Source organism: Pan paniscus, chromosome 10, assembly GCF_029289425.2.
Source record: "Pan paniscus chromosome 10, NHGRI_mPanPan1-v2.0_pri, whole genome shotgun sequence".
In the NCBI taxonomy this organism is placed as follows: Eukaryota; Metazoa; Chordata; class Mammalia; order Primates; family Hominidae; genus Pan; species Pan paniscus.
Window position 1 is genome coordinate 50,381,330 of NC_073259.2, and position 27,415 is coordinate 50,408,744.

Consider the following 27,415-nt stretch of genomic DNA (forward strand, 5'->3'; position numbering starts at 1 on the left):
CTCCACCTCCCAGGTTCAAGTGATTCTCCTGCTTCAGCCTCGCCAGTAGCTAGGACTACAGGTGTGCGCCACCACGCCCAGCTAATTTTTGTATTTTTAGTAGAGATGGGGTTTCACCATGTTGGCCAGGATGGTCTTGATCTCTTGACCTCGTGATCCACCCACCTCGGCCTCCCAAAGTGTGGGGATTACAGGTGTGAGCCACTGCACCCGGCCTGGAATGTTCTTTTTTAAATAAAATACTAATTCTGGGCTTCATACTAGATTTTGACCCAGTAGGTGGGTCCAGGAATCAAATAGTTCTACAAATGATTCATGGCTAGCCATGACTGGGAACAGTTTACCTTAAATCATATAAATTGTAGCTCTCCCCCACCCCAATTCAGCCAACAAACTGAAGTTTTACACTGTACTAGTTATGATAGTGGCACTATCTCATAGAAGTTTAGGTCTCACTGTTGCCCAGTAGCTTCTACATGATTTGCCCGTGGCTCTCTACCTTCCTTGGTCAGTGTGCTTCAGTTCATTGACAGCTCTCTGTTCCTCTAGTAGACCAAGCACAGCCTCAAGAGCACTGAATGCGTTCCCCACACTGGATCACTCTAACCCGGTATCTACATGCCTTCCTCACTTACAGGTCTCTGCTCAAGTGTCAGTGTCATCTCCTTAGAGAAGTCTCCCCTAATTTCCCAATCTGATTGTACTCCTTGTTCCTCTCACCTTAATCCTGCTTTATTCCTCCTCATGGCACTTAGGTATTCTATATCTGTGCATATATTGTCTCTTCCACTAAAATACAAGTTCAATGGGGACAAGAAGCTTAGTTTCATTCACTGCTACATCCTTAGCACCTAGAAGTTTTTATGATATAGTGGGCATTTTTCAATTTATTGAATGAATAAATGAATTTGCCTTTCCTTGAAGAACAGCTGTGAAAGGAGCACATGCCAGCAGTGGTAGGTCACCAGAGGATCTAGCCTCCATCATTTTATTTCTGGCCACAGGAAAACTCACTAGCACTGGCAAAATCTCTTGCCCTGCGAAAGCCATGGGTTCTACCACACAAAATGGCAGTACTGACCCATTCCTGAGCATCAAATGCCTTCCAGTAGGGATCTTCATTCAGCTGATTCTGTGCTCCAAAAAGATTGATACCAGCCTACTCAACTGTCAGTGCTGCTGCACTACCACCCTCATTTGCTAGGATTCAGCCAGGCTGTAGTTTCTTAGTGAACTCTGGATGGTTAATGGGAAAGAGGCAAGCCATGAACAGGGGTTAGATTGCATTTCTTAGTTTTCTATTACCAAGCTGTATTTATAATAAGACAAACTGGGCCACATCCTTGTGTGTGTGTGTGTGTTTCTGACTGCCACTTACTGGCTACATGACTAAATCATGATTTAGTCATACTAATGCATAACAAACTAGGTGATTTTCCATGTGATTTTCATGGTAGCTTATACCTGTAATCTTCATACTAACGAATAACAAACCATACCATACTAATGCATAACAAACTAACCCCCAGATGTGATTTTCATGGTAGCTTATACCTGTAATCTCACACTTTGGGAAGCTGAGGCAGGAGAATTGCTTGAATCCAGAAGTTCAAGACCAGCCTCAGCAACAGAGTGAGATCCTGTCTCTACAGAAAATTAAAAAAAAAAAATTAGCTGGGCACAGTAGCACACACCTGTACTCCAACTACTCAAGGTGCTGAGGCAGGAGGATCACTTGAGCCTGAGAGATCAAGGCGGCAGTAAGCCATGATCACACTGCTGCACTCCAGCATGAGTGACCAAGTGAGACTCTACAAAAAAAAAAAAAAAGTAGCAGTTTAAAACAACAGCTACCCTCCCTCACAAATCTACAGTTGGCTGACCTCTCATGTCTCATGTATGTTTGTGATCAGCTGGCAGGTGGGCTGATTAAGGATGACCTCATCTGAGATGCCTTGTCTCTGTTTTGCATGGTCTGTCATCAGCAGCATGTTGCCCTTGGCTTGTTCTCATGTCAGTGGCAGGGTTCCAAATGAGAGAAGTAGTGCATTAGTGCTTTTGAGACCTGGGCTTGGAACTGACCATCACTTTTTCTGTAAGCAAGTTACAAGGCCAGCCCAGATTTAATGGTTGAGGAAATAGACTTTACTTCCTGATGGGAAAAATTACAAAGCCATATTACAAAAGGCATCAAATATAATAAGTGGAGAATTGCAGTCTAATACAATGAACAAGGGAAAGAAGTTATTTAATCATTGGGGGTCTCAAAATTTCCTCAAGAAGTAAAAGAATAGAACCTACATTGTAGATTTATCAAATCAGATCATGCTTCTAAAACTCTTAGCACAATGTTTGGCACAATAACTTTCAACATATGACAGAGAAAATGATTAGGATTAATATGATGCACAGACATCGTGTTAGTGGTAAAGATTGCAAACTGATACCAGATGCTAATTTCTGCCATGCAACTTATTAGCTATATAATCTTGGGTAATTTCCTCATCTGTAAAATGTGATTATTACCAAATTCATAGGATTGTTATAAAAATTAAAGCACTTCAAACAGTATTCATAAGTGTTTAATAAAAACAATCTATAACTTAAAAATTACAAATTTATATAGTTAGCCCGTTTTGCATCACTATAAAGGAATAACTGAAGCTGGGTAATTTATAAAGAAAAAAGGTTTGTTTTGGCTTATGGTTCTGCAGGCCATACTAGCATGGAACCAATATTTGCCTGGCCTTTGATGAAGGCCCCAGGAAGGTTACAATCACAATGGAAGGCAAAGGGGGAGCAGACTCTTTTAAGCCACCAGATCTCACACGAACTGAGTGAGAACTCACTCATCACCAGTGGCTTTAAGCCATTCATGAGGGATCCGCCACCATGACCCAAACACTTCCCATCACGCCCCACCTCCACCCCCAACACTGGGGATTACATTTAAACATGAGATTTGAAGGAGACAAACATCCAAACAATGTCATTCTACCCCCAGCCCCCCAAATCTAATGTCTTTCTCACATTGCAAAATATAATCATCCCTTCCCAAAGTCTTAACTCATTCTAGCATCACTCAAAAGTCCAAAGTCTCATTTGAGACTCAAGGTAAGTTCCTGCCACCTATGAGCCTCTGAAATAAAATATAAGTTATTTATTTCCAAGATACAGTTGGTGGTACAGGCAATGAGTAAAACATTCTTGTCCCAAAAGGGATAAATTGGCTAAAGAAAGGGGCAACAGGATCCTGGCAAGTCTGAAACCCAGCGGGGAAGACATTAAACTTTAAATCCTGGCACTTTGGGAGGCCGAGGCGGGTGGATCACGAGGTCAGGAGATCAAGACCATCCTGGCTAACACAGTGAAACCCCGTCTCTACTAAAAATACAAAAAAATTAGCTGGGCGTGGTGGCGGGCGCCTGTAGTCCCAGCTACTGGGGAGGCTGAGGCAGGGGAATGGCATGAACCTGGGAGGCGGAGCTTGCAGTGAGCCGAGATCGTGCCACTACACTCCAGCCTGGGCAACAGAGCAAGACTCCGTCTCAAAAAAAAAAAAAAGCCCCAACATATTCCTTGATTCCATGTCCCGCATCCTGGCACACTGGTGCAAGGGGTGGGCCTTCGAGGCCGTGGGTAGCTCCACTCCTGTGGCTTTGCAGGGTGCGTGGCTTCCCTCATGGTTGAAGTTGAGTGTTTGTGGCTTTTCCAAGCTCAGAGTGCAAGCTGCTGGTGGCTGTACGATTCTCAAGTCTGGAGGGTGGCAGCACCCTTCCCATAGCTCTACTAGGCAGTGCCCTGCTGGGGTCTCTGTGTTGGGGCTCCAACCCCACATTTCAGTACGTACACTATAAGCCTCCCACTGTACATGCTCTGTATAATTTCCACATACCCCTCAAATGTGGGCAAAACCTGTAAATATCATGGGAAATCATCATGGGAAAAACATCATGGGAGAGTATCTGTATTTGTTTTCTATTACTGCATAATAAATTACCACAAACTTAAAGGCTTAATGTGACCCATTTATTTATTTATTTATTTATTTATTTATTTATGATGGAGTCTCACTCTGTCACCCAGGCTGGAGTGCAGTGGCACGATCTCAGCTCACTGCAACCTCTACCTCCCTGGTTCCAGCAAGTCTCCTGCCTCAGCCTCCCAAGTAGCTGGGACTACAGGCGCCCACCACCACGCTCATCTAATTTTTGTATTTTTAGTAGAGACGGGGTTTCACCATGTTGGCCAGGCTGGTCTTGAACTCTTGACCTCGGGTGATCTGCCCGCCTCGGCCTCCCAAAGTGCTGGGATTTACAGGTATGAGCCACCACATCCAGCCAATGTGACCCATTATCTCACAGTTCTATATATTAGAAATCCAGCACAGAACAGATAGATTCTCATACTGAGGATCACGCAAAGCTGAAATATAGGTGTCAGCCCAGGCTGTGGTTATCATCTGAAGCTTGGAGTACTCTTCTAAGCTGACTCAGATTTTTGGCAGAATTCAGTTCCTTGTGGTTGCAACTGAGGTCCCAATTTTTTTTTCCTGCTTGCTGACAACTGGAAGGTAGGTCTCATCTCCTAGAGGCCACCTTTATGTTTTAGCCAATGTGGCCCTCTCACATACTTCTTCAAGGCTTACAAGGAGAATTCTTCTTGCAAGGGTTCACTTGATTAGGTCAGGCCCTTTCAACAGTCTCAGAGTGAGTTGTTTAGTAACCTTAACTGCATCTGCCAAATTCCTTCAACTTTGTCATGTAACATAATCTAATAATGGACATATCATTATGGCAGTATCATCAAGGGATATTTTATTTGTGGTTAAATGATTGCTGTGAACACAATCTATAAATATATGACTAATAGGATTTTGTAACTGGCTCTATAAACTTTAAATTTTGTATCATTTTACAACTTACAAAGTGCTTGTATATATTCTGCATCATTTGATTTTCATGACTACCTGTCAGAGAAGCACAGCAGATATTAGCCCAATGTTATTAGTGGCTTACAGCAGCTAAGTGTTATGTCCAAAGCTTTACAGCAAATTAGTAGTGGAGTCAGTTGGGCTTCAGATCAGAGTGTTTCCACCCTACATACAGCCCAGGCTCTTTTTGCTAACCCTGTAATTTTCAAACTGTGTTTAGTGATGCTTGAAGGAGATTTCTCAGGGATTACTGTAAGAACTGGGGGTGATACTAATGGGTAGGGCTAAGTGTTGATATGGTGGCTCTATTTCTATATTTTGGAAGTTCAACCCATGCTTTAATAACCACTGTCCTGCAACAGCCTGTGCCTTGTTAAAGGTAAAGAAGAATATTTAGGAAAAAAATCAGTTAAAAAAATGGTTGAGATAGGTGTATATAAAAAGTCAAGAGTCTTTTCCAATAAAGTTTTAAGAAGCTGTCATCTCTTGCAGCAGTTGTTGAACCTTTTAAAAAGAAAGAAAAAAACAAAAGAACATTATACAGTTGCTTTAAAATGTACACTCTGGAAAATATGATGAACCCCACCCCTTTCACTTTTTAAATAAGTATAAAAAATGCATACCTTCTTAATGTCTGGTCTCTTATTTTTCTTTTCATGCAGACATTCACTAGCAACAGAGTACATAGTTTCAACTGAAGTGGAATCAGCATCATTCATCTTTTTATCAATATAATCTTCAATTGTCTTTTCTTCATCTTCAATTTCTTCTTTAATATCTAGCTTTAAAATGAGTGTTAAAACTTTAAGAGCTTCAAATCATAGTGAAAGAAAATAGAATATATATTTTAATTATTTAAATTAATCTACTTTGTAATAACATGTGCTCTCATTTTACTATCTCATCTTAAAACCTTATTAAGAATTGAAGACCCAGCCTGGGCAACATGGTGAAACCCTGTTTCTACTAAAAATACAAAAAATTAGCCAGGCATGGTTGTGCATGCCTGTAATCTTAGCTACTTGGAAGGCTGGCAGGAGAATCGTTTGAACCCAGGAGGCAGAGGTTGCACTGAGCCGAGATCACGCCACTCCAGCCTAGGTGACACAGTGAGACTCTGTCTCAAAAAAAAAAAAAAAAAAAAAATTGAAGACATACAGGACAAATCCTATGTAAATAAGTACAGCCATCTACCACAAAATGACATTTTGGTCAATTGGTCAATGACAGACCACATATAGATGGTGGTCCCATAAAATTATAATACCATATTTTTACTGTACCTCTTTTATGTTTACATACACAAACACTTACCAGTGTGTTACAATTGCTTACAGTATTCAGGAGAGTATTATGCTGTACAGCATATGTTTGTAGCCTAGGAGCAATACCATATAGCCCAGGTATGTAGTAGGTCATATCATCTAGGTTTGTGTAAGTACACTCTATGAGGTTCACATAATGAAACTGCCTAACAACACATTTCTCGGAACGTATTCCTGTCATTAGGCAACACATGACTGGGTATGTGTATATGTATATAAATATATATACATACACACACATATATATATGAATGTATATTTAATTATTTATACCTCCTAGATACTTCCACCCATTTGCCTTCCAATTTTTATATCTATGTTATGAGCTAATTGCTTATATGTTCCCATTAGCAGCATTTACTAGGTGGGCAGCACAGGGTGGTCTGCTTCTTGATGTGCTTCTAATAGCGCAATTCCAACTTTTGGACCCTGACTCCTCCTCCCTGTACCCAACAAATTTCTCTATGGGTACTAAGATTGTTGAATCAAAGAGAAAAAAGGAGGGGAAAAAATAGGGAGCAGGCCATGATAAAAAAAAATTAACAGGGAGAGAAGTGTAGGAATAAGATAGTGGAGTTGGGTGAATCATGGTCCCCCAAAACATGTCTATGTCATAATTCCTGGAACCTGTGAATGTGATCTTATTAGGAAAAGAAGGGCCCTTTTAGGTGTAATTAAGTATCCTGAGATGAGATCATTCCAGATTATGGATAATCCTGGAGGTAAGCCCTACATCCAATGAGCAAGGCAAGATTCTCTCTGGAGCCTCCAGAGAGAGCATAGTCTTGCCCATACCTTGATTTCAGACTCTGGCCTCTGGAACTATGAGCAAATAAATTTCTGTTGCTTTAAGTCACACAGTTTTTGGTATATTTTTATAACAGTCCTAGGAAACTAATACAGATGAAAAAAACTATTCATGAGAGGTAGGATGTAAACTCTTCAAAACCACTTTCAAAGATAAATTCTGAAAATGTTTGACAATGGCAGAATCTAGTGACATAACGGTTCTTCAGATGATCACTTTTTTAAAAACTGTGCTTGTATGAAAATCTTATTACTTTAGAGTCACATCGCAGTCAAACCTTAAGAATGGGTGAAAGAGTAAAACCTTCTCCAAAGATTTATGATTTTCACTATTATATGATGAAATGCAAAACTTGTGACTGAGATACAGCTTATGTTTTTCTGCATTTCATTCTTACTCAAGCCAAAGTTTTGAGGCTTTTATATATTTTGAAGGAAAAAGTCTTAGGCAAAACGATGGAAAACTTAGGTAAAGTATATGCTGCAACTTAGTGAATCAATCTGGGTTCAATCTTGAGCCCTCCATACTCACAGAGGAGGTCATAGGAACTCCATCTTGAAGGCAGTTGGTCAGAAGTTCTGGAGGCCTAAACTTACAACTGGTGTCTGGTGGGATGGCAGTCTCGGGGACTGAGCCCTTAACCTGTGGGATCTGACTCTGATGCTATGTCCAGGAACGTAGTGTCAGAATTAAATTGGAGGAGATCCAGCTGACTTCCGCTGCAAAGTAGATTGCCTGCTTGTTGGTGGGGAGAAACTCTCCCCACTCACATTTGGTCACAGAAATCTTCTGTGTTGATTGTTGTTGTGGTGTGAGAGCAAAGGAAAAACATGATATGAAATTTTCCTAACAATAGCAAATTTGGTATGTTTTTGATTGTAACTCTGTAAATAAAATACCCCATGATAGAAATAAGTGATAACTTTTGCTAGAAATTTTATTCTGAAAGAAATTTGAATGGAAGCCTTTTTTTTTCCCCTTCTGAAAATGCTGGAAACACTGATATTAACAGTAGCCACCCCAAAAGTGACAAAATAAACATAAGCTAAAGAGGACCCCAGAAATCATTTAGTTCTATTCTCATTTTACCCACAAAGAAATCAGAACAAAGAATATATAAGTGACTTTTCTAGGCTTCACAAATACTTCATGGGAGAGCTGAGAATGAAAAATATTTAATGCTTTTTCCATATGCTATCGTGTAATAGCCAATGGAAAGATTGCCAATAGAAAATGTTATTTTTAGATGTCAAATTTATCCATATAAATTTAGACTACAAAAGCAGAGAAAAAAGGATGGAGGAAAATGAATATTTCATTTACCAATAACTGAGGTTCACGGTGTTCATCCACAGCTGGAAGTCCAGTTATTATTTCTAGTAAAACCTATGAAGACAAAAAAAATCATTAATATAATACACAAGATAGGCTTGACACAGTGGCTAATGCCTGTAATCCCAGCACTTTGGGAGACAGAGTTGGAGGATAACTTGAGCCCCGGACTTCACGACCAGCCTGGGCAACAGGGAGACCCTGTCTCTACAAAAAATTTTAAAAAAACATTGGCTGGGTGTGGTGGCACACACCTGTAGTCCCAGCTACTTGGGAGGCTGAAGTGAGAGGATCACTAGAACCTGGGAGGTTGAGGCTACAGTGAGCCATAATTCCACCACTGCACTTCAGTCTGGGTGACTGAGTGAGACCTTGTCTCTCTAAAAAATATATATATTATACGTGATACTAATAAATTATATATATAATACTCAAGACAAAAATAAACTAGAATGAATATGAATCTTGCTTACAAAATTTGATTAATCATTCTATACAAAGCTATGTCTTTTAGATATTAAAGTGGAAAGAACATGAGCTTTGGGCATTTCTCACCATCCCTCCTTCAGGGACATCTTGGACCCCATCATGACCATAAGCAGCTCTTTTCTATTGGCAACTTACTAAAGAGTCAGCCCCACTAAACATATGTTCTAAGAACTCCCAGTCCTTTTCCTGCCTCTTGGGGATTCTTCACAAGAATAATTTTCTCTGGCTCTTAGGAGAATATTATTTTCTAAACATTAGGCATATTCTATAGCCCTATGCCTTATTTTCAGTGCTATGAAGTTAAATTTCCGTATATGAAACACATATGACAAAATAAAATGAAGAAAAAGCCCCCGGCTTCTTCAACCACCCACACCTATCTCTTGCTCTATCTTAAAAGTTATTGGGAATAGAGAGGTAGATTAGTAAATGTCAAAAATGTGAGACTAAAGTATATACTGTATGACATGATTCATTTAATGCATTAGGTGTCATGCTAATTCATAAAGACAGATGGCAAGAAAATCATTTCTTGTAGTCATTTCAAAAATCAACTCAAAAGTTTTACACATTGGAAGAAGTTTTTATAAACTTTCTGGTATAAGTAGAGGTTAATGTGAAAAACTTATATTGTTACATAAGAGAGATAAACAAGATGGGTGTATTAAATAATATTCTCTTCATTTTCACAATTATAGCAGAATGATTATTTTTAATAATTATGTATATGGAACTTACCACACCAAAGCTGTAAATATCAGATTTGGGTGTTATTTCTCCACGCAAAGCTTCTGGTGCCATATAAGCTGTTGTTCCCACAATTCTGCTAGTCATGACTGTCTGGGCAAACTTCTCAGAAGCCCGTGCAAGGCCAAAGTCAGATATTTTAGCAGTAAAAGCTTGATCTAGTAAGATATTTGCACTGAAAAAAATGTAAAGTTTGAAGAAAAAAATGTTTTTCCCACCCCAAAAAAGTCAAACAGTTCCTTAGCTAGATGTACGTATGTATGCATGTATATATGTATATGCATACATGTATATGTACATACATATTTACAGAGTGTAACATTTTATAGTATGCATCATAAAAGCCTAAAATTTATAGAAATAAACCTAGAATTCAGATTATAGCTAAAGAGAAGCAACTGTCCTCTTTTTTTATGTTTCTTGAGGAAACATTTAGGAGAATAAAAATGAAATAAAACTGTCTACATTAGTAAGAGATATTTTCATTATTCCACAAATTATTTATTATAGGGTAAATTACTACAAAGTCTTCCAAGGCACCTTTATTAATTCCTTTCTTAGTATGTATCAATTCATTTCAAAACAAATTTCCAACCAAAGTATCTCAATTATGAATTTCTTTATTCTTTTGTTCTGTACTATCTGGCTTTTGAAGAGAAAAAAATATGGCCAAAATATCTCAATTAATTCATTATGTGCTTTCATACTTTAATTCAACACAATCTTATTGAGAACTCCCTATGTTGTGTAGTATTTAAGCTCACTGCTGGGCATGGGGGAGTCTTAAAATCTTGTCTGTGACAAAGGCATAAATAATTTTTTAAAACAATGGTAATATTAGGTACAAAATGCTGAGAGAATAACCATGTGCCTGGAAAAAGTAGGAAAAATTTCAAACAGAGGGTGAAAAGTGTGCTTAGTATTGAAGGATTATTAGAAGTTAATAGTTATATGAGGGAAAGAAAGGCACTCCAGGCAAATGGAATAACAGGTACAAAGTGACAAAAACATGATATGGTATACATGGTTAACTTCAAGGAACGAGTGTCCAAGAAACATGGAGATAATTTGCATTTTATCCCGTGAGCAACAAGATACCAGCTAAAGTTTTCACAGTAGGAAACTGATGTTATTAGACTTAACTTTTAGGACCATGACCTGGTAGTGTGGTAGTGAATAGATGAGAACTGATAGGCTGGATTTAGGTTGACTATGAAGGTTTGTAACAAAGCAAATGGGAGATAATGAGGGTTTAAATGGTCATAACATGGGATAAATGGAAAGTGAAAATTTTGAGGCTCACACAACAGAATTTTGTAATTGGCATGATATAGAGAATGAGAACGTCTTCAGCTTGAGAGACAGAATGAATAGTGACTTCACTGGATCAGAAAGGAAATGTGGGAAGACTTTAGGTTGGGAAGAGCTGATGAGTTTGATTTCTGATGTTCTGACTTAAAGGCTACTGTGGGATACCCAGATGAAGTGTTTTTGGTACGGGGACACAAAAAATCCAGGATTGGAAGCTAATAATACAGATTCAAAAGACACTCACATATAAGTAGCAGTTAAAATCAACATAATATCACTCAGCAAAAACATACAGAGAGAGGCCAGGCGGGTGGCTAATGCCTGTAATCCCAGCACTTTGGGAGGCCAAGGCGGGTGGATCACCTGAGGTCGGGAGTTCAAGACCAACCTGATCAACATGGAGAAACCCCATCTCTACTAAAAATACAAAATTAGCAGAGCGTGGTGGTGGATGCCTGTAATCCAAGCTACTCAGGAGGTTGAGGCTTGAGAATCTCTTGAACCCGGGAGGCGACGGTTGCAGTGAGCCAGGACCGTGCCATCGCACTCCAGCCTGGGCAACAAGAGTGAAACTCGTCTCAAAAAACAAAAGAACATACAGGGAGAAAAGAGACAATGATATAAGAACACAAGAAAGTACCAGTCCATGAAGGATAGGAGATGGTGTTTCTTTTCTCATCTAGGGTCAGTTCCTCTGCTTGAGCTGCTTTCTACATTCTCAGGAACCCTACTGAACACATCATCTCATTTCTCTCTTCCATAGTATCCTCTCCCTCTTAATCTGGATCCTTCCTATAGGCACATAAGCACAGTTTAATCTCTGCCAGCTTAAAAAAAGTTTCCTGAATGACTTATCTATTTCTAGCTGTCCCCTTCACTAGTAAAATGTCTTAAAAGACTTGTCTATACTGCTATCTCAGTTCTCTAGCTCTCACTCTCTCAACTACAATGTGATTTCTAAACCAACTACTACCTGGAAATGGGTTTCCATAAAGTCACCAAAGACCATGGTGATGCTAATCCAATGATTAAAGCCCTTGACTCTTTTTGACTACTCCCTCTTGGGAAACACTTTCTTTCCTCGTTTTCAGGGACTCCACACTCTCCAGGTTTTCATCTTACCCTTCTCTGTATGTGTACTTCCTTAGATTCCTTTTTGTGATCATCTCTTCTATTTGGCCATTAAGTCTTGGGGTTCCCCAAGACTTAATCTTGTGACCTTTTCTTAATCTACATCTCCCCTCAAGTGAATACAGTCACTTCAATTATCACCTGTATGCAAGTAATACACATTTATATCTTCAGCTCAGACCTTCAGCTCCAAATCTGTATATCACACTGTCTAACATCTCTACTACTACATCGTAAAAGCACCCCAAACACAACATGTACAAAGGAGAATTCACATTTTCTAACCATCTCTCTAACCCCAACCTAACCAGGTATTTTTTCAGTCCTTTCCACATAAGTGAATCATGCCATAATCATTCCAGAATGCAAGTCTGGATGCCATTATTCCAGGAGTCATTCCTGATACTTCCCTCTTCCTGAACCCCTGCGTAGCCAAGGTATCAACAAGTTTTGCCATTTTAATCTTTCTAATCTGCTCCCCTCTCTTCTTATGAACTGCCACCTATGATAGCCTACTAACTGCCTCTTCTTACAAACTGTTCTCTACACTAGAGTTAAAATCATCTTTGCAAAACTTAAATATGATGCCATATTCCTACTTAAAATTTTCAACGTCATCTCATTACACTTGTGATAAAACTAAAAGCCTTACCTTGATCTATTAAGTCCTATAGGACTTAGCTTCCTATACTTCTCTGTAGTTTTATCTCCAATCCACCACCCTATAACTTTCTGCATCTTAGTCATACTGCATTTACTTCATTTTTTTTTAGACAGAGTCTTACTTTATTACCCAGGCTGGAGAGCACTGGCACGATCATAGCTCACTTCAACCTTGAACTCCTGGGCTCAAGCCTCCTCCCTCCTCAGCTGCCCTGGTGTCTGGAACTGTAGGCATGCACTACCATGTTTGACTAGTTTTTTTGTAGAGATGAGGTCTTGCTATGTTGTTCAGGGAACATAGTCAGGTCTGCTACTCCTGGCCTCAAATGATCCTCGTATCTTGGCTCCCAAAGCATATTTCATTTCTTGTAACTCATCATGCTCCCATATTCTGTCTCACCACTGGTCTTACAAATGCAGTTCCTTCTGCCTAGAATGTTCTTCTCCCCATCATCCATTCTACAGTTACCCTCAAATTGTGTCTACTTATTTCCTGCCCATTCTTTGAATCTCTGCTTAAATGTCACTTTCTTGGAAACCCTTCTTTATATTAATCCTATGTACTATACTATATAATAATAATACATATATATGTGAACTGTACATATTAACATTCTATAATTATTTTGTGATTGATTGATGTTGAGCTCTATATATTAATATGTTACTTATAGTAGGTAAATATTTAACTAGATAAATACACAAGAAAGAAAGAGAACTGAAAAGTACTCATGGAGGATGAAGGTGATTCAGAAAAGAATAGTGATCCATAAACTAAGAAAACAACTAATTTCCATAAGGCAAAAGTGTCAAGAAGAACAGAATAAACTACTATTAAAACAAACAAAAAAGGTCAAGTAGGATGAGTACTGGAAGTAGGTCACTGGGCTTGGAATAAAGGAGATTATAGATGTCCTTATTGAGAAGAGCTTTCATGGAGTGATGGGAAAGAAGTCCAGATGCTCCAGGTTAAGACATGCATGTGAATAGTGAATAGAGTGACAGCAAATTATTCTTTAAAGACAGCTTTCCAAAAGCTTTTAAACAGTGGCATTTACCTTTTAATATCTCTATGAATATGATGATTTTCATGTAGAAAATTGATGCCATTAGCTGCACCCTGAGCAATCTTGCATCTCATGTGCCAAGAAAGTGGTGGAGTACCATCCTTATAGAGAAATAAACCAAATTAAAAACAAGAAAGAATAATAAAAAATCTACAGAGAATATATAACACAGAATATTTTTCTAGGCAACAACTGAAGATGATGTTATAGCACTAATAATTTAGGACTACATTTTTAAGTTATTAAAAATAATATCTAAATAAGCTCAAATGGGTGTTTACATTTGTTATTTGAAGATAAAAATATATAAAAGCATCTTCCCAGTATAGTCTTAACTGAAGTTTACATTTAAGATTACCACCTAATAAAATGGCAACCCAGTTGTTGACATATCAACTGTATAATTTGTTGACATATCAACTGTATAATTTTCATAGAGCAGGAAAAATATGAAAGTGAATTTGGTTTAAATAATCCAGTAACAAAATGAATATTAATATTCCAGCATATAAACAAAAAGCCAAACAATCTGATGAACAAATAGCTTACCAAGCAAGAGAGTCTGTCTAGCAATGAACCATTAGGCATGTAAACATATACTAAGCAGAGGTCATCTCCATCACTTGAGAAACCAAGTAGTTCTACTAAGTTTTCATGTTGACACCTGTGACAAATAATTTTTCATGCAAAATTATTATAATAAATATATATTCAGCTATAGGTTGGAAGTTATTCAAAGTTTTAATAGAAAAAAAGAGCAAAAAAATAGTATGTTATATATTATTTCTAACTTGATGTTTATGTTTATATATGTTTATTGTAACTGTTTATAATTTTCTGCAAATACTTCTCTTTTCAGCCAGTATTAATCAACATTAGAAGTAAAACCTCTTTTTCTTTTTTTTGAGACAGGGTCTAACTCTGTTGCCCAGGCTGGAGTGCAGTGGTGTAATCATAGCTCACTGTGGCCTCGACCATCTGGACTCAAGTGATCCTCCTGCCTCATCCTCCCAAGTAGCTTGGACTACTGGTGTACACCACACTCAGCTACTTTTTAAATTTTTTTGTAAAGATGAGGTCTCACTGTGTTTCCCAGACTGGTCTCAAACTGCTGGCCTCAAGTGCTCCTACCACTTTGGCCTCCCAAAGTATTGGGATTACAGGCGTGAGCCACTACAGCTGGCCAAACCTCTTTCTGTTTTACGGTAAAAGCTAAATAATTCAGATTTTTGGAACTTGTGATAAGTTTGGTTAAGGACTAGGCTGATGCTCACTTTCTTTAGCCCAATTTTCAATGATGGCACAAATAAGATTTCAAGAAGTCCATTGAATTTTTATGCTAATACTGTCAAGAATTTTCTAACACACTCAAAGCACTGATTTACAGACATGATCTTGAATCACATCTAATTTACATGTTTTTGATCTTTAATCACACTGGATTATTTATAACCTAATTTGAGTGTCTTTATATACTTGAGAGTAATAAAACTAAAGAGACCTACAATCTAATAAAGTGGCAGCATCTGTGGTAAGACGAAAGAAAACAGGGCTCAGAGTTATACATCCTAAATTTAAAGTCTAGTTCTGCCCCCTCCTGGATATGTGACCTACCGCAAGTTAACAGCCTTACTGAGCCTCAGCTCCTTTATCTGCTAAATGCAGAAAACAGTATGTAATATGGATGCTGAGACAATTAAATGAGCAAATGTAAACATGACAGCCTAGAAACGTATCTGGCACATGATAAGTGTTTTATTATTTAAGTGCTTATTCATTTTGTTCATTCAAAATGATCCACAATTCTAGCAGCTCATTATATCAATTTCTTCTAGTCTCATATTTGAAGAAGTGCAAATTAAAACAGTAAGTGTCCCATTTTCCACCAAACAGGCACATTTTAAACATGACTAGTTAACGTTTGCTGAATTTATACTATATACGAGGCAGTGTGGCAAGTGATTTACCTGTTTTATTTAATCCTCACAATAACTTAATAAGTACTATTGTCCCATTTTATAGATGAGAAAATTAGCGAATAGAAAGTTAAGAAACTTGGCCAAGTTCATTCTGCTAGTAAGATCCAGAGACCGGCACTTATTAAAAAATTGTAATAACAGGCCGGGCGCAGTGACTCACGCCTGTAATCCCAGCCGAGGCAGGCAGATCACGAGGTCAGGAGATCTAAACCATCCTGGCTAACGTGGTGAAACCCCGTCTCTACTAAAAATACAAAAACAAAATTAGCCGGGCATGGTGGCGGTCGCCTGTAGTCCCAGCTACTCTGGAGGCTGAGGCGGGAGAATGGCGTGAACCTGGGAGGTGGAGCTTGCAGTGAGCCAAGATCGCACCACTGCATTCCAGCCTGGGCAACAGAGCGAGATTCCGTCTCAAAAAAAAAACAAAGTAATGATATTAAATGAAGGTAAGGAACCAGTAAAGTTTGAAATTGTAATACATTGCTGGTAGTAACTTATCTCAAAAGCCATTTGAATGTGTATTTAGAAAGTCTTTAAAAAGTTCATGCATTCCTACCTAGTAATTCTTTTTCTAGGACTTTACCCTAGATGATAAAGTAAGTATAACTGCATTTAAAGATTTATGTGCAAAGAACTTTAAAGAAGCTTTATTTTTAATACTGAAAATTAGAAACAAACCTAGCTATGGTTAAATAAAATATGATTTTCACATATGCTAGACTGTTGTACAATAATTTAAAATGTTTTCAAATTATTTTTAGTGACATGGGAAAATGCTACACACACATCATGAAGCAAGTATATAAAAATATTAGCAGTGGTTATCTCTGAGTGATATATTTGAGAGATGGTTTGTATTATTAAGTTCCGGGATACATGTACAGAATGTGCAGGTTTGTCACACAGGTAAACGTGTACCATAGTGGTTTGCTGCACCTATCAACCCATCACCTACGTATTAAGTCCTGCATGCATATAGGCTTGTATATTTTAAAAATGTTTTCCTGTATTTTCCAGATGACCTACTGTGAACAAGTTACTTTTAGAATTGGAGAGTAGGGGTAGGAGTGAAGAAGACAAATCCTGAAAAAAAAAGTTTGATCTTTTTTCAGCATGTATCATTTTTACCGTGCATAAATCAATTCTAGTCTATTCTTCTTACTTGAGGTTAGGTAACTATGATTGGTGATTTATAGCAGTGGGTTTAATGGCTATAATTTGGTAAATCCCATTACGATTCAGATCTAAAGTTCAGGCTCCGCAATCAAACAGATCTGGATTTCAATCCCATCTCTAACACTTACTGGCTATGTGATCTTGGACAAGCTATTTAATGTTTCTAAATCTCAGTTAACAAACAAAATGGGCAGTTGTAACAGTTGTAAGGGTTAGACAGACAATGCACATAAAGTACATAGCACAATGTCTGGCATGTTGCACACACTCAAATATCAATCACTATTAATCACTATAATAATTAGAATACATTTCCTACTTTGTCCCTCCTACTTTTCCTGATGATGTCCAACAATTTTCCACCACACAGGATCAATGCCTTCTAAGCATCCTTACAGATAACATGACTCTAGTTGCTCTATAGATGCTACTTTATATATAAGGGCCTATTACTCTATAGATAGTTTTTTTTAAGTATCTCTACAATTGATCTCTCATGAATTCTGGAAGTGGAAAACATGATAATGAAGGACATGATAGTGAAATTCCACGTAACTTTGTTGTGACTTAAAATAATGACTGCGGCCAGGCGCAGTCACACCTGTAATCCCAGCTCTTTGGGAGGCTGAGGCAGGTGGATCACAAGTTCAGGAGATCGAGACTATCCTGGCTAACACGGTGAAACCCCGTCTCTACTAAAAATACAGAAAAAAATTAGCCAGGCATGGTGGCACACGCCTGTAGGTCCAGCTACTCGGGAGGCTGAGGCAGGAGAATCGCTTGAACCTGGGAGGCAGAGGTTGCAATGAGCCGAGATCATGCCACTGCACTCCAGCTTGGGCAAAAGAGCAAGACTCTGTCTCAAAAAAAATAAATAAATAAAAATGACTGCTATTTAATCTCCAGGCATATGAGTATATGTAATCATAGAATTATGGAGCCAAAAGTACTTTCAATTTCTCTAATCTAAACACTTTATTTTAATTTCATATATGTGCAAACATCACTAGTTCATGGCATACTCTAGAGTGAACCAGGTTCTTTACTCCTTGTCTTTTTTCTTTCCACTACACCGCACTGCCAGATTAAGACTTACTTTGCCATTACTTTTATTTCTTGATCAAACTGCTGTTTCAGTTCTTCAGTAGTAATGTCAACCATCTGAAAAAATAAAATATACAATGTAATACTACACAATTCTAAGGTTCCTAATGCTCAGAGGGATCAAGAGATCAGCTGGCTCATCTCCCTTTCTTTAAAACAATAATGTATTATTCTCCCAATTCTACAGAATAACTGAGATCTAGAAATACTAGTGATTTTCTCAAGGCCCATGGCTGGTTAGTGGAATGAAAAATATATATAAATTTCACTGAGTTGTGGAAACAAAATGAAATAACACGAAATTTCACTACACAAAAAAATTTGAAAAAAATTCTAGGAAACAGAAAACATAAGCAATTTAAGTGCAAAATGGAAAAAAAACCCTACAAAAGCCCTGCAACGTATATGACAAACAGTGACTATCTTTATCAATACATATGCATTCTATTGATATTTTTAGGCTCTAACAAAAGATTTAGAATATAACAAGTAAGTAAAAGTTAAACACCTCAGTAGAAATGGCAACAAAGGACACAGATAAAAAAAATTTTAATGTTTTTTCTTAATGTATACTTCCTAAATTTTATTTTTAAATGGGAAAAGTAATGCAAACAAGGTTTTTTAAAAATAGTTTTCCTGGTATCTTACCATTTTAATCTTGATTACACATGAAGCACTATGTGGAGCAGGGCTTCTCAACTTTAGTTTGTGAATCTCCCAAAATTGTATGTATGATCGTGTGTACATGTACATAACCACATTTTTCTAGGGGTAGGATCCATAGTGTTCAACAGATTTTAAAATTTTAAGAACTACTATTTAGAATGATGTTTATTTAAAGAAAATACATACTGAAATAATGTATTTCCTAAAGATTAACTTTAAAACCTATTATAGAGCACATTATGAAGCAACTCTTTCTTTTTATTCCTGAAAATATAACTTACTGCTGCAAGCTTCTTCACTGCCACAGTTGTGTTATTTACGTAGCCTTTATATACAACTCCAAATCCTCCCTCTCCCATTTTATTACCACCAACAGAAATGGGTCGTTCATCAAAGTTATTTGTGACATTCTTCAATTCATAAAATGAAAAACTGTGAAAACCTATGTCAAAATAAGAAAAACACACTTAAATTTTAAAAATTCATTTTAATAATTATAATATTTTCTCATTTGAAGATTTCACATATATGCAAATATTTATGATTTTGAATTAGACAAGATGAGAGAAGATAAAACCATTTCTAAAATACAAATTATAAGTTTTTCTTCAGTACTCTGTTTGGTGATCCTACCCTCTGAACACTGTAGTCACCCACCCAAAATTCTAGTCACACATTTGAGTGGGTCTAGTCTACCTACCCAAAACTCTAGTCACATATTTTATTTTAAAAAGTGACCTTTCCAAGTTATGTAAATATTTACTTATTTTTTTTCATAGCTTCTCTGGTTGTTTGCATGTCCTATTACCTCTAATCACTGATTAATACAATGAAGATGGTTCTTAATATATCAGGAGGAAACAACTCACAAAAGAGCTATTGCCAGTGTGCCTGTGATTGCTGCACAAACAAAAGAGCAAGAGCTTTCTTTTAAAGCACTGGTAGTCTTAATGACAAATCCCTAGTGGAAAGCGCTGAAAATGTTACTTACGTGTATCACTAACTTCTAAACTTTTATTTTCTGGACTTGAGGAGTCAGGTGGCATATAGCTTTGTTCAAGATTCTGCACAGGTGTCATCAATGTCCTGTCTTTGTCATAGAAAGGCATCTGTTTTTGCTGAACTGTTACAGCTTCTTTAGAAGGTAGTGTATTAGCAGTTTTGGGAACAGCATCTAACAAATGAAGTAAGATACAAGTGGTTTTTCAGTAAGAAAAAGTGGTTGTGAAAAAGTTAAACTAGAAACTTGGTTCATTTAATATCATTCCAGTTTCTACAGGTTGGTCTCATATTCTCACAGCACACACAAGAAGCTGCCTAGTAAGAATCTGTAAGTTATAATGAAGATGGGTAAGGAGAGTAAGGCAGTGTTTTCAAACAGTGATCCATGAGCCACCTATATCAGAGGCACTGAAGCACCTGTTTAAGAATATAGACCTTAAACCCAATTCCAGAATTCTGATTACATAGATTTGGAACAGACCCTAGGAACATGTTTAACCAGAACCTAAGTGATTCTTATGCATGATAAAGGTTGAGAACCACTGGTGTGAAAGGCATCAAAGGAAAAAAAGAAAGTTTATAAGGAAGGCAACTAGACACTACCACATCAGAATACAATTTTTTAAAATTATGATTATAGAGTCCCATCAGGGTAGAAGTTGAAGATGAAAAAAAGGAAGAACTCAAAATTATAATTACTTTCTTACAGCCTAAGCCAGATGTATGAAGTGTTTCCTTCTAAACTTCCTGTTGGCACAAAACTATCTAACTCTTACGAAGCTTCTATCACCTTAGCAGCAGAGTCCACAGTGTCCTTTGTCTGTGCTGCTTTTTAAAGAGTTGAGGAGTGCTGAAAGAAAGGGACTCTCAAATGTAAGCTTCATCTACTATGAGAAAAAAGGAAGAGTAAGAAGAAACATTTATATTTCTGCCATTTGTCTTTCCACCCTAATTGTGGACACCCTGGTCACAATCAGTTTACCTGGGAGCAAAAGACTCGCAGGAGCAAAAAATTCATTTTGGATCAAAAGATCCACAAGATCACCAACTGTGCAATTTGTGGTGCCCCAGTCAAACAGTAATTCAGAAGTGGGACTTTTTCCAGTTTGAAGTAATGCTTCAAATCTCCTTAAAAGTAAGTAACAAAGAAACAAAATTAGTCTATTGTCTTAGTCCATTTTGTGCTGCAATAATAGAATACCACAGACAGGGTAATTTATAAACAATAGTTAATTTGGCTCACGGTTCTGGAGGCTGGGAAGTCCAAGATCGAGAGGCTGCATCTGGTTAGGGCCTTCTTGCTACATCATCTCATGGCGGAAGGGCAGAAGGGCAAAAGAGCATGCACACGTGCATGTGAAAGAGAAAAAAAAAGAGAGAGAGAGAAAAAGAAAAATAGGGCCTAACTTATCCTTTTATCAGAAACCCACTCCCTAGATAACTAACCCACTCCTGCCATGATGACATTAATCCACTCATAAGGGCAAAGCCCTCATGGCCTAACTACCCTTTAAAGGTCCCACCTCTCAACCCTGTTGCAATGGGTATTAAGTTTCTAACACATGAACTTTTGGGGACACATTCAAACAATAGCATTTATAAATTGAGGTCATATGAAAATAGGTGTTGATCTCCCCTGCCCATTTTGCCCACAGCATCTCCTACAACATTAAAGAAAAGGGACAACAAGAGAACCAGCAAGAATTACAAAGAGACAGGAAAGATAGGAGGAAAAAAGATGCCAAAGATGATGATAATAATTTACTGCGTACTTACTGGATATTTACTTAGTGGGTTATAGGATGCACACACATGAGCATGTTCAAAGATATTATGATTATCATATGAATTTACTAGTGAAAAAGCCAGGCTTGGAGAGGTAGAGTAACCAGCCCATAGCCACACAGCCAATATGATGTATCCAAGTTGAGGTACAAATTCAGATCTCATTTGACAAAAGAGTGTATTCTTAATCTACTAGAAATATTACTTCCCACATGACTTAAGACTCTGATAGCTATATAATTTTTAATAAATGCACCTGCTTAATTAAAGAAACAGAACACACAAAAACTTAGGAAATTATTCCTTTGATCTTAACTGTAATTCAATTAAATTGAAAAAAATCACAAAGTCGGCTTTCAACCCATTTCTTTCCATTTCTTTAAAATCAAAAATTAGTTTTGAAAAGTAACATTTAAAAATTTAACCAATATTGTTTCTTTCTGTTTTTCCTCTAAAGATTTTATTTTAAAAAATTTCAAACTTACAGAAAAGTTGAAAAAATGATAGAATGAACAACCATTCACCTAGATTCACCAATTGAATAATTGATAAAATTGTGCCATATCTGGGCTCTTGTGCATTCTCTCTTTCAATCTGTGTCTGTAGGTGTGTGTGTTTTAGAATACGGGCCAGATGTCTTATAGAATGGGTCTAACAGCCTAGATTTATCTGACTACTTTCTCATGATTAAATTCAGATTAAGCATTTTGGTAGAAATACTACATAGGTATAATGTGCCCTTCCCATTGTATCACATCCAGGGGTACATATTAGCATTTTGTACCATTATTATTGGTGCTAAAGTTTGATCACTTGGTGAAGGAAGTGTACTTCAGATTTCCTCATTAAAAATGTACCCTTCCCTTTCATACTTCACAAGTAATTTGTGTACAATACTTTTTCTCTATCTATTGAGGGGGTCTTGCTCTGTCACTCAGGCTGGAGTGCAGTGGCATGATCATGGCTCACTGCAGCCTTGACTTCCCGGGCTCAGGTGATCCTCCCACCTCAACCTCCCAAGTAGCTGGGACTACAGGCGTGCACTACCACACCCAGCTAATTTTTTGTAGAGATGGGGTTTTACCATGTTGTCCAGGCTGGTCTTGAACTCCTGGGCTCAAGCAATCTGCCCACCTCGGTCTCCACTAGTGTTAGGATTACAGGCATGAGCCACTGTGCTCAGCCTATAATACTTTAAAATCTTGTGCATATCCTGCTCACATGCACGAGAACAACCACCTTTCACCTTATGCTTTTAGGTTCAGTGATGAGCCTTGCATGAATCAGTTACTCATTGGTGGTTGCAAATAGGTATTTTTCTCATTCTACCGTTCTTTTCACAATTATTTGCAGGTATTATTCTGTAAAGAAAAGCTTTTTCTGTCACAGGAATGAGTCTTGGAAAAAAGAAAAAAAAAAGAGAAGAGCTTTATCTTCCTGCCACCACTGCCCCAATTATCTTCCATAAGTTTTTAACAGTAATATCAAAAAATTATCTTTAAACACTGGCTTAACACAGTTTAAACTTAAGCTTCTTTCAAGTAATTTAACATGTTCGCTCTTCTTATGAGTAAATATTTCCTGCAAGGGAGCCAAGGCTTTTAGGTTCTTTCCCAGATTAATGCTGAAAATAACAAATAGTCTTCTTTTCCTTTTGCTACCAAAGAAACATTTTGACATAGGTTTTAACTGCAATGACTGACAAAAATAAAATATGCATGCATATTTTACACTAAATCGAGCAGAGATGAGTAAAAAGGAAAAATTGAAATTATCTGAAGATAGCACTGAGAAATCCTGGCTAAGATTTAAGAATTCTGTGCACAGAAGTGTACACTTGTAAGCAACAACTTTAAAACGTCAAATTGAAAAAGTCCCAAAATACATTGTTAGAGTGCGTTAGAGATTCACACACTTTGAAATTTAAGCTCTAGATTTTTACCAGACATTCTTGTAACATTCTTATTTTCCTTCAATCTGGAAATGAGAAGTGTGAGGCAGAGTGAACTTCACTTGGCTTGCCAAAGAGGGAACCACAGCAAAGGTGGGAATCTTGATTCTAACCCAAAAAACGTATTTGAGAGATCACAGTATTAGCCCTATTGACATATGGGACAAAGAAGACAAAACTGCAAAAGGAACAATCAAAAAGAGGTTACCTACTACCAATGTCTCCTCCATAGTGGAGAGGTTTACTTTCTAAACTGCCACATTAGACAGTACTTATACCAATTAATCATTCCATATTGTGATGTAAGAATTTAAAAATACAAAGAATTTTATCTGTTACCTTATGTGAAACTGATTGTATCTATCATCACCAGATGGTTTTTTAATAGCTACAGCTAACTTCTTCCATCCTTCTTGAGGATCAATAAAATCTGACAGCTTCCTAATTAGTCCAACATTGAGGCAGCGCACATATGTTGATGGTGTTATGGGTTTGTTCATCTTCTATTCCTAAAATATGGAAAAATCTCATTAAAATTTTACAGTACTTTTAGAGATGACATCTGTAAGCTTATATATCACACTTTGCTATATCATATGAAATGTCAGCAACTGATTATACCATAATAAAGAAACATTCCAAAGTCAAGTCATTGATATCCTAAGATGAAATTAAAATTGTAATTCATTTGTCCAATTATCCTCTGGGTTTGCTTCCTTTTTCCACCTATTAATAGCAATAAAAATCGGAGGACTTTTTTCTGACACTGATATTTTCCAAGTAAAATTTATAGAAAGGGGCAAAAAACTTACCAGAAAAATTCTTAAGAGTAATATCAACAAACTCTTGTTGATATCAGAATTAGCATATTCAGATATCAATATTAAATTTCAATTTAATATATGTTTCTCAATTAGTACTTATTTACAATTAAAATTTATGCAACATTCTTTGGTAGAAGTAAAAAAAAAAAAAACGTACTGAAATGATTTGTGTAGCGTTAACAGATATGGTCCACCCACCCACTTTTCACATAGTTTGCTCTTCCTTGACCTCTGCACATTTTTTGAGTTCATGAGATCTGCCTGACCACAATTCATTTGCTACTACGCCAAAACCTGTGCTTCACCACTTCAACTACTCTCTAGACAGAATCTTTATTTCTGCAATCCCCCTTTTCTTCTGCTACTCCATCCTGGAGAGCTGCAGCCAGGGATAAATCTAACAACTTTACTTGTACACCAGAGTTGCTGATGTGAATACAAATTTATGGTAACCCCCTTTCCACAGGGCCTTCAACACTGCCGTTAATCCTTCCACTTGTCTTCTCTCATAGTCCTTAGTGACTATTTCATACCTTTACTTCTTTCTATGTGGATTTTATTTGTTCTGCGTGTCCCTCATTCTCAATAGGAAATGATCTTTCCTTCCAATGAAGACAAATAGACTCAGATATTCTTCTGTCAATTATTTTTGCTTCCCTATATATATTTTAAAAATACAATTTTAGAGTAAATAATGTGTTCATATGGAACAACATTCTAAAACTATCAAAAAGAGTAAAAAGCGAAAAGCTTCTCTGTATCATAGGCTTCTATGTTAGTATTCACTTCTTCTCTTTGGACGTCTTTGACCACATCTAAATAGGTCTAGCTGCCCTTCACCTAATTATCTTTCATCACTGCACAATGTATTTGTAATCATATACTTATTTGTTTACCTGTTTACTGTCTCCCATATTCGATTTTAAGATCCATGAGTTCAGGACCATGCTAATTTTATTCATGAATATACACCTAGTGACTTGCATACTGTAGATAATGGTGTTGTTCAGTTTTTACTTTAGGAACAACTAAATTATTTCCCAGTACAGTTTTATCATCTCTATTTTACAAAGGTGGTAAGTGAGAGATCCAGGACCTACAATTATGTCTGACTCCAAAAGTCATGCCATACAACTCTGCTTTTATAACAGAATGCATTGTTCATGCCATTCTCTATTTCAGAAAGACCATTCCTTTCCTTTCATTCATGAATACATTCAGAAAATATTTATGTCAGTCTTTGTACTAACAAATGGGAGCACAGAGAAGAGAAAATCTTTGTTTCCAAGCTGTTCAGTATACCAGGGGATACAAACAGTGACAGGGAGTGATAAATGCTGCAAGAGTGTTATGGGGCCCAGAAAAGGGGCATCAAGCAGAGGCAGTCTGGAATAGGGATATCGAGACAGATTTGGTTGGAGTAGGAGGTTGGAAGGATGAATGAAAGGGAATGAGGATAAGCCCAAAAGAAAATTCCAGGCAGAGGGAATAGCATGGGCAAAGGTAAGAGCACGTGTGTCTCAGGCAAAGAGCTTGCTATGGCTGGACCACAGGATGCCTGTGATTAAGTGAGAAGAGATGAGGGTGGAAAGGTAGCAGGGCCAGATCATCATGTACCTCATGTGCTAAGACAAAGAGTTTGAACTTATAAACTAAAAGTTACAGGAGAGCCACTTTAGGATTTTTAGGAGGGATGTTAAATAATCTTATATGGTTAAGTGGATTCCTCTGGATAAAAATCAAAGGGATGTATATTGAGGCAAGAAAATTAGTTTGAAAACTTCTGCAATAATCCAGGTGAGCAGAAATGAGAGCTTGGAAAAAGTATAGGGTAGGGGAATGGAGAGGTAAAACGTCAAAACATTTAGGAGGCCAAATCAAAACAATTTCACTAGAGATGAGCAATTAGAAGAAAGGGAGATAGAATAAAGTTTTTTTTTTTTTTGGCTCATGTTAAATGTGAAATATCTACCTTTGGCACTATCTAGGAGCCTTCATACCAAGTACTTATATATGTGGTCTGGAGCTTAGGAGAGAGGTTTCAGCAAAGAATGCTCATTATGTAAATATTCTCATATATAAGGGGTTTTCAAAGAGTTCATGGAAAATGCATATCGTGCAAAAACCATGCATGGATTTCAATTTTTTTTTTTTTGCAAAACGTATTTCCAAAATAAACTCATACTAACTTATCATTCATGTCTAAAGAGGATCTAGTTGAGACACTAAGAAGAATAAGACAGTTTGAAAAGAACCTCTACCACAGCAACATGAATTCTGCTAAAACTAAAGCAAGAACAAACACCACATTTATGGTGGAGGTTGGTTGGAAGAATGGTGAAATCACTGATGCTTTATTTATGGGGACAATGCCCCCCAGAAAATCAGCAGTGTACAAATCAGTAACTCATTTTAAAGGATGAGATGATGTTGAAGATGAAGCCTGCTGCGGCAGACCATCCACATCGATTTTCGAGGAAAACATTCATCTCATTTGTGCCCTAAATGAAGAGTACCTATAATTAACAGCAGAACCAACAGTGAACACCATAGACAACTAGTTCAGCCTATACAATTCTGACTGAAAATTAAAGTTGAGCAAACTTTCCACTTGATGGCTGCCCAAACTGTTGTACCCAGATCAGCTGCAGATGAGAGCAGAGCTTTCAATGGAAACTTTAAACAAGTGGGATGAAGATCCTAAAGCATTTCCTCAAAAAATTGTAACAGGAGATGAAACATGACTTTATGAGTATGATCCTGAAGCACAATCAAAGCAATGGCTCCCCCAAAGTGGCAGTCGTCCAATCAAAGCAAAAGCAGACAGTCAAAAGCAAGGGCATGGCTGCAGTTTTTTGGGATGCTCAAGGTATTTTGCTTGCTGACTTTCTGGAGGGAAAAAGAATGGTAACATCTGCTTATTAGAGAGGGTTTTGAGAAACAGTAGCTTTTCTAAGTGTTTCTAAACTAAAGCTTTTCTGTTATGGCTTTAGTCAAATGTTTAGCAGAAAAACACCTGGGAAAGCTTCACCACAGAGTCCTTCTCCATTACAACAATGCCCCTGCTCTTTTCTCGCATCAAACAAGGGCAATTCTGTGAGTTTCAACTGGAAATCATTAGG

General features: G+C 37.3%; 1 protein-coding gene across 10 annotated transcripts in view; it reads right to left on the bottom strand.

Annotated features, from left to right (window-relative positions):
• Positions 1-2,566: 2,566 nt before the first annotated feature.
• Positions 2,567-27,415, bottom strand: part of IRAK4 (interleukin 1 receptor associated kinase 4) — a 30,676-nt gene continuing 5,827 nt past the window's right edge. For 4 of the 10 annotated variants that reach the window (XM_003825742.4, XM_003825743.4, XM_034935999.3 and 1 more), the window contains 11 exons: positions 23,809-23,978; positions 20,716-20,861; positions 19,723-19,905; positions 19,013-19,173; positions 18,058-18,122; positions 14,356-14,470; positions 13,798-13,907; positions 9,626-9,809; positions 8,390-8,452; positions 5,557-5,715; positions 2,567-5,437 (listed from right to left, as the gene is read on the bottom strand). In XM_003825742.4, the coding sequence (XP_003825790.1) occupies positions 5,402-5,437; positions 5,557-5,715; positions 8,390-8,452; positions 9,626-9,809; positions 13,798-13,907; positions 14,356-14,470; positions 18,058-18,122; positions 19,013-19,173; positions 19,723-19,905; positions 20,716-20,861; positions 23,809-23,969 (1,383 nt within the window). In that variant the 5' untranslated portion in view covers positions 23,970-23,978 and the 3' untranslated portion in view covers positions 2,567-5,401. Of the gene's footprint in view, positions 5,438-5,556; positions 5,716-8,389; positions 8,453-9,625; positions 9,810-13,797; positions 13,908-14,355; positions 14,471-18,057; positions 18,123-19,012; positions 19,174-19,722; positions 19,906-20,715; positions 23,745-23,808; positions 23,979-27,415 lie in introns of those variants that run through there. The other 6 variants (XM_055095734.2, XM_008951083.6, XM_055095732.2 and 3 more) reach the window with 6 other exon arrangements.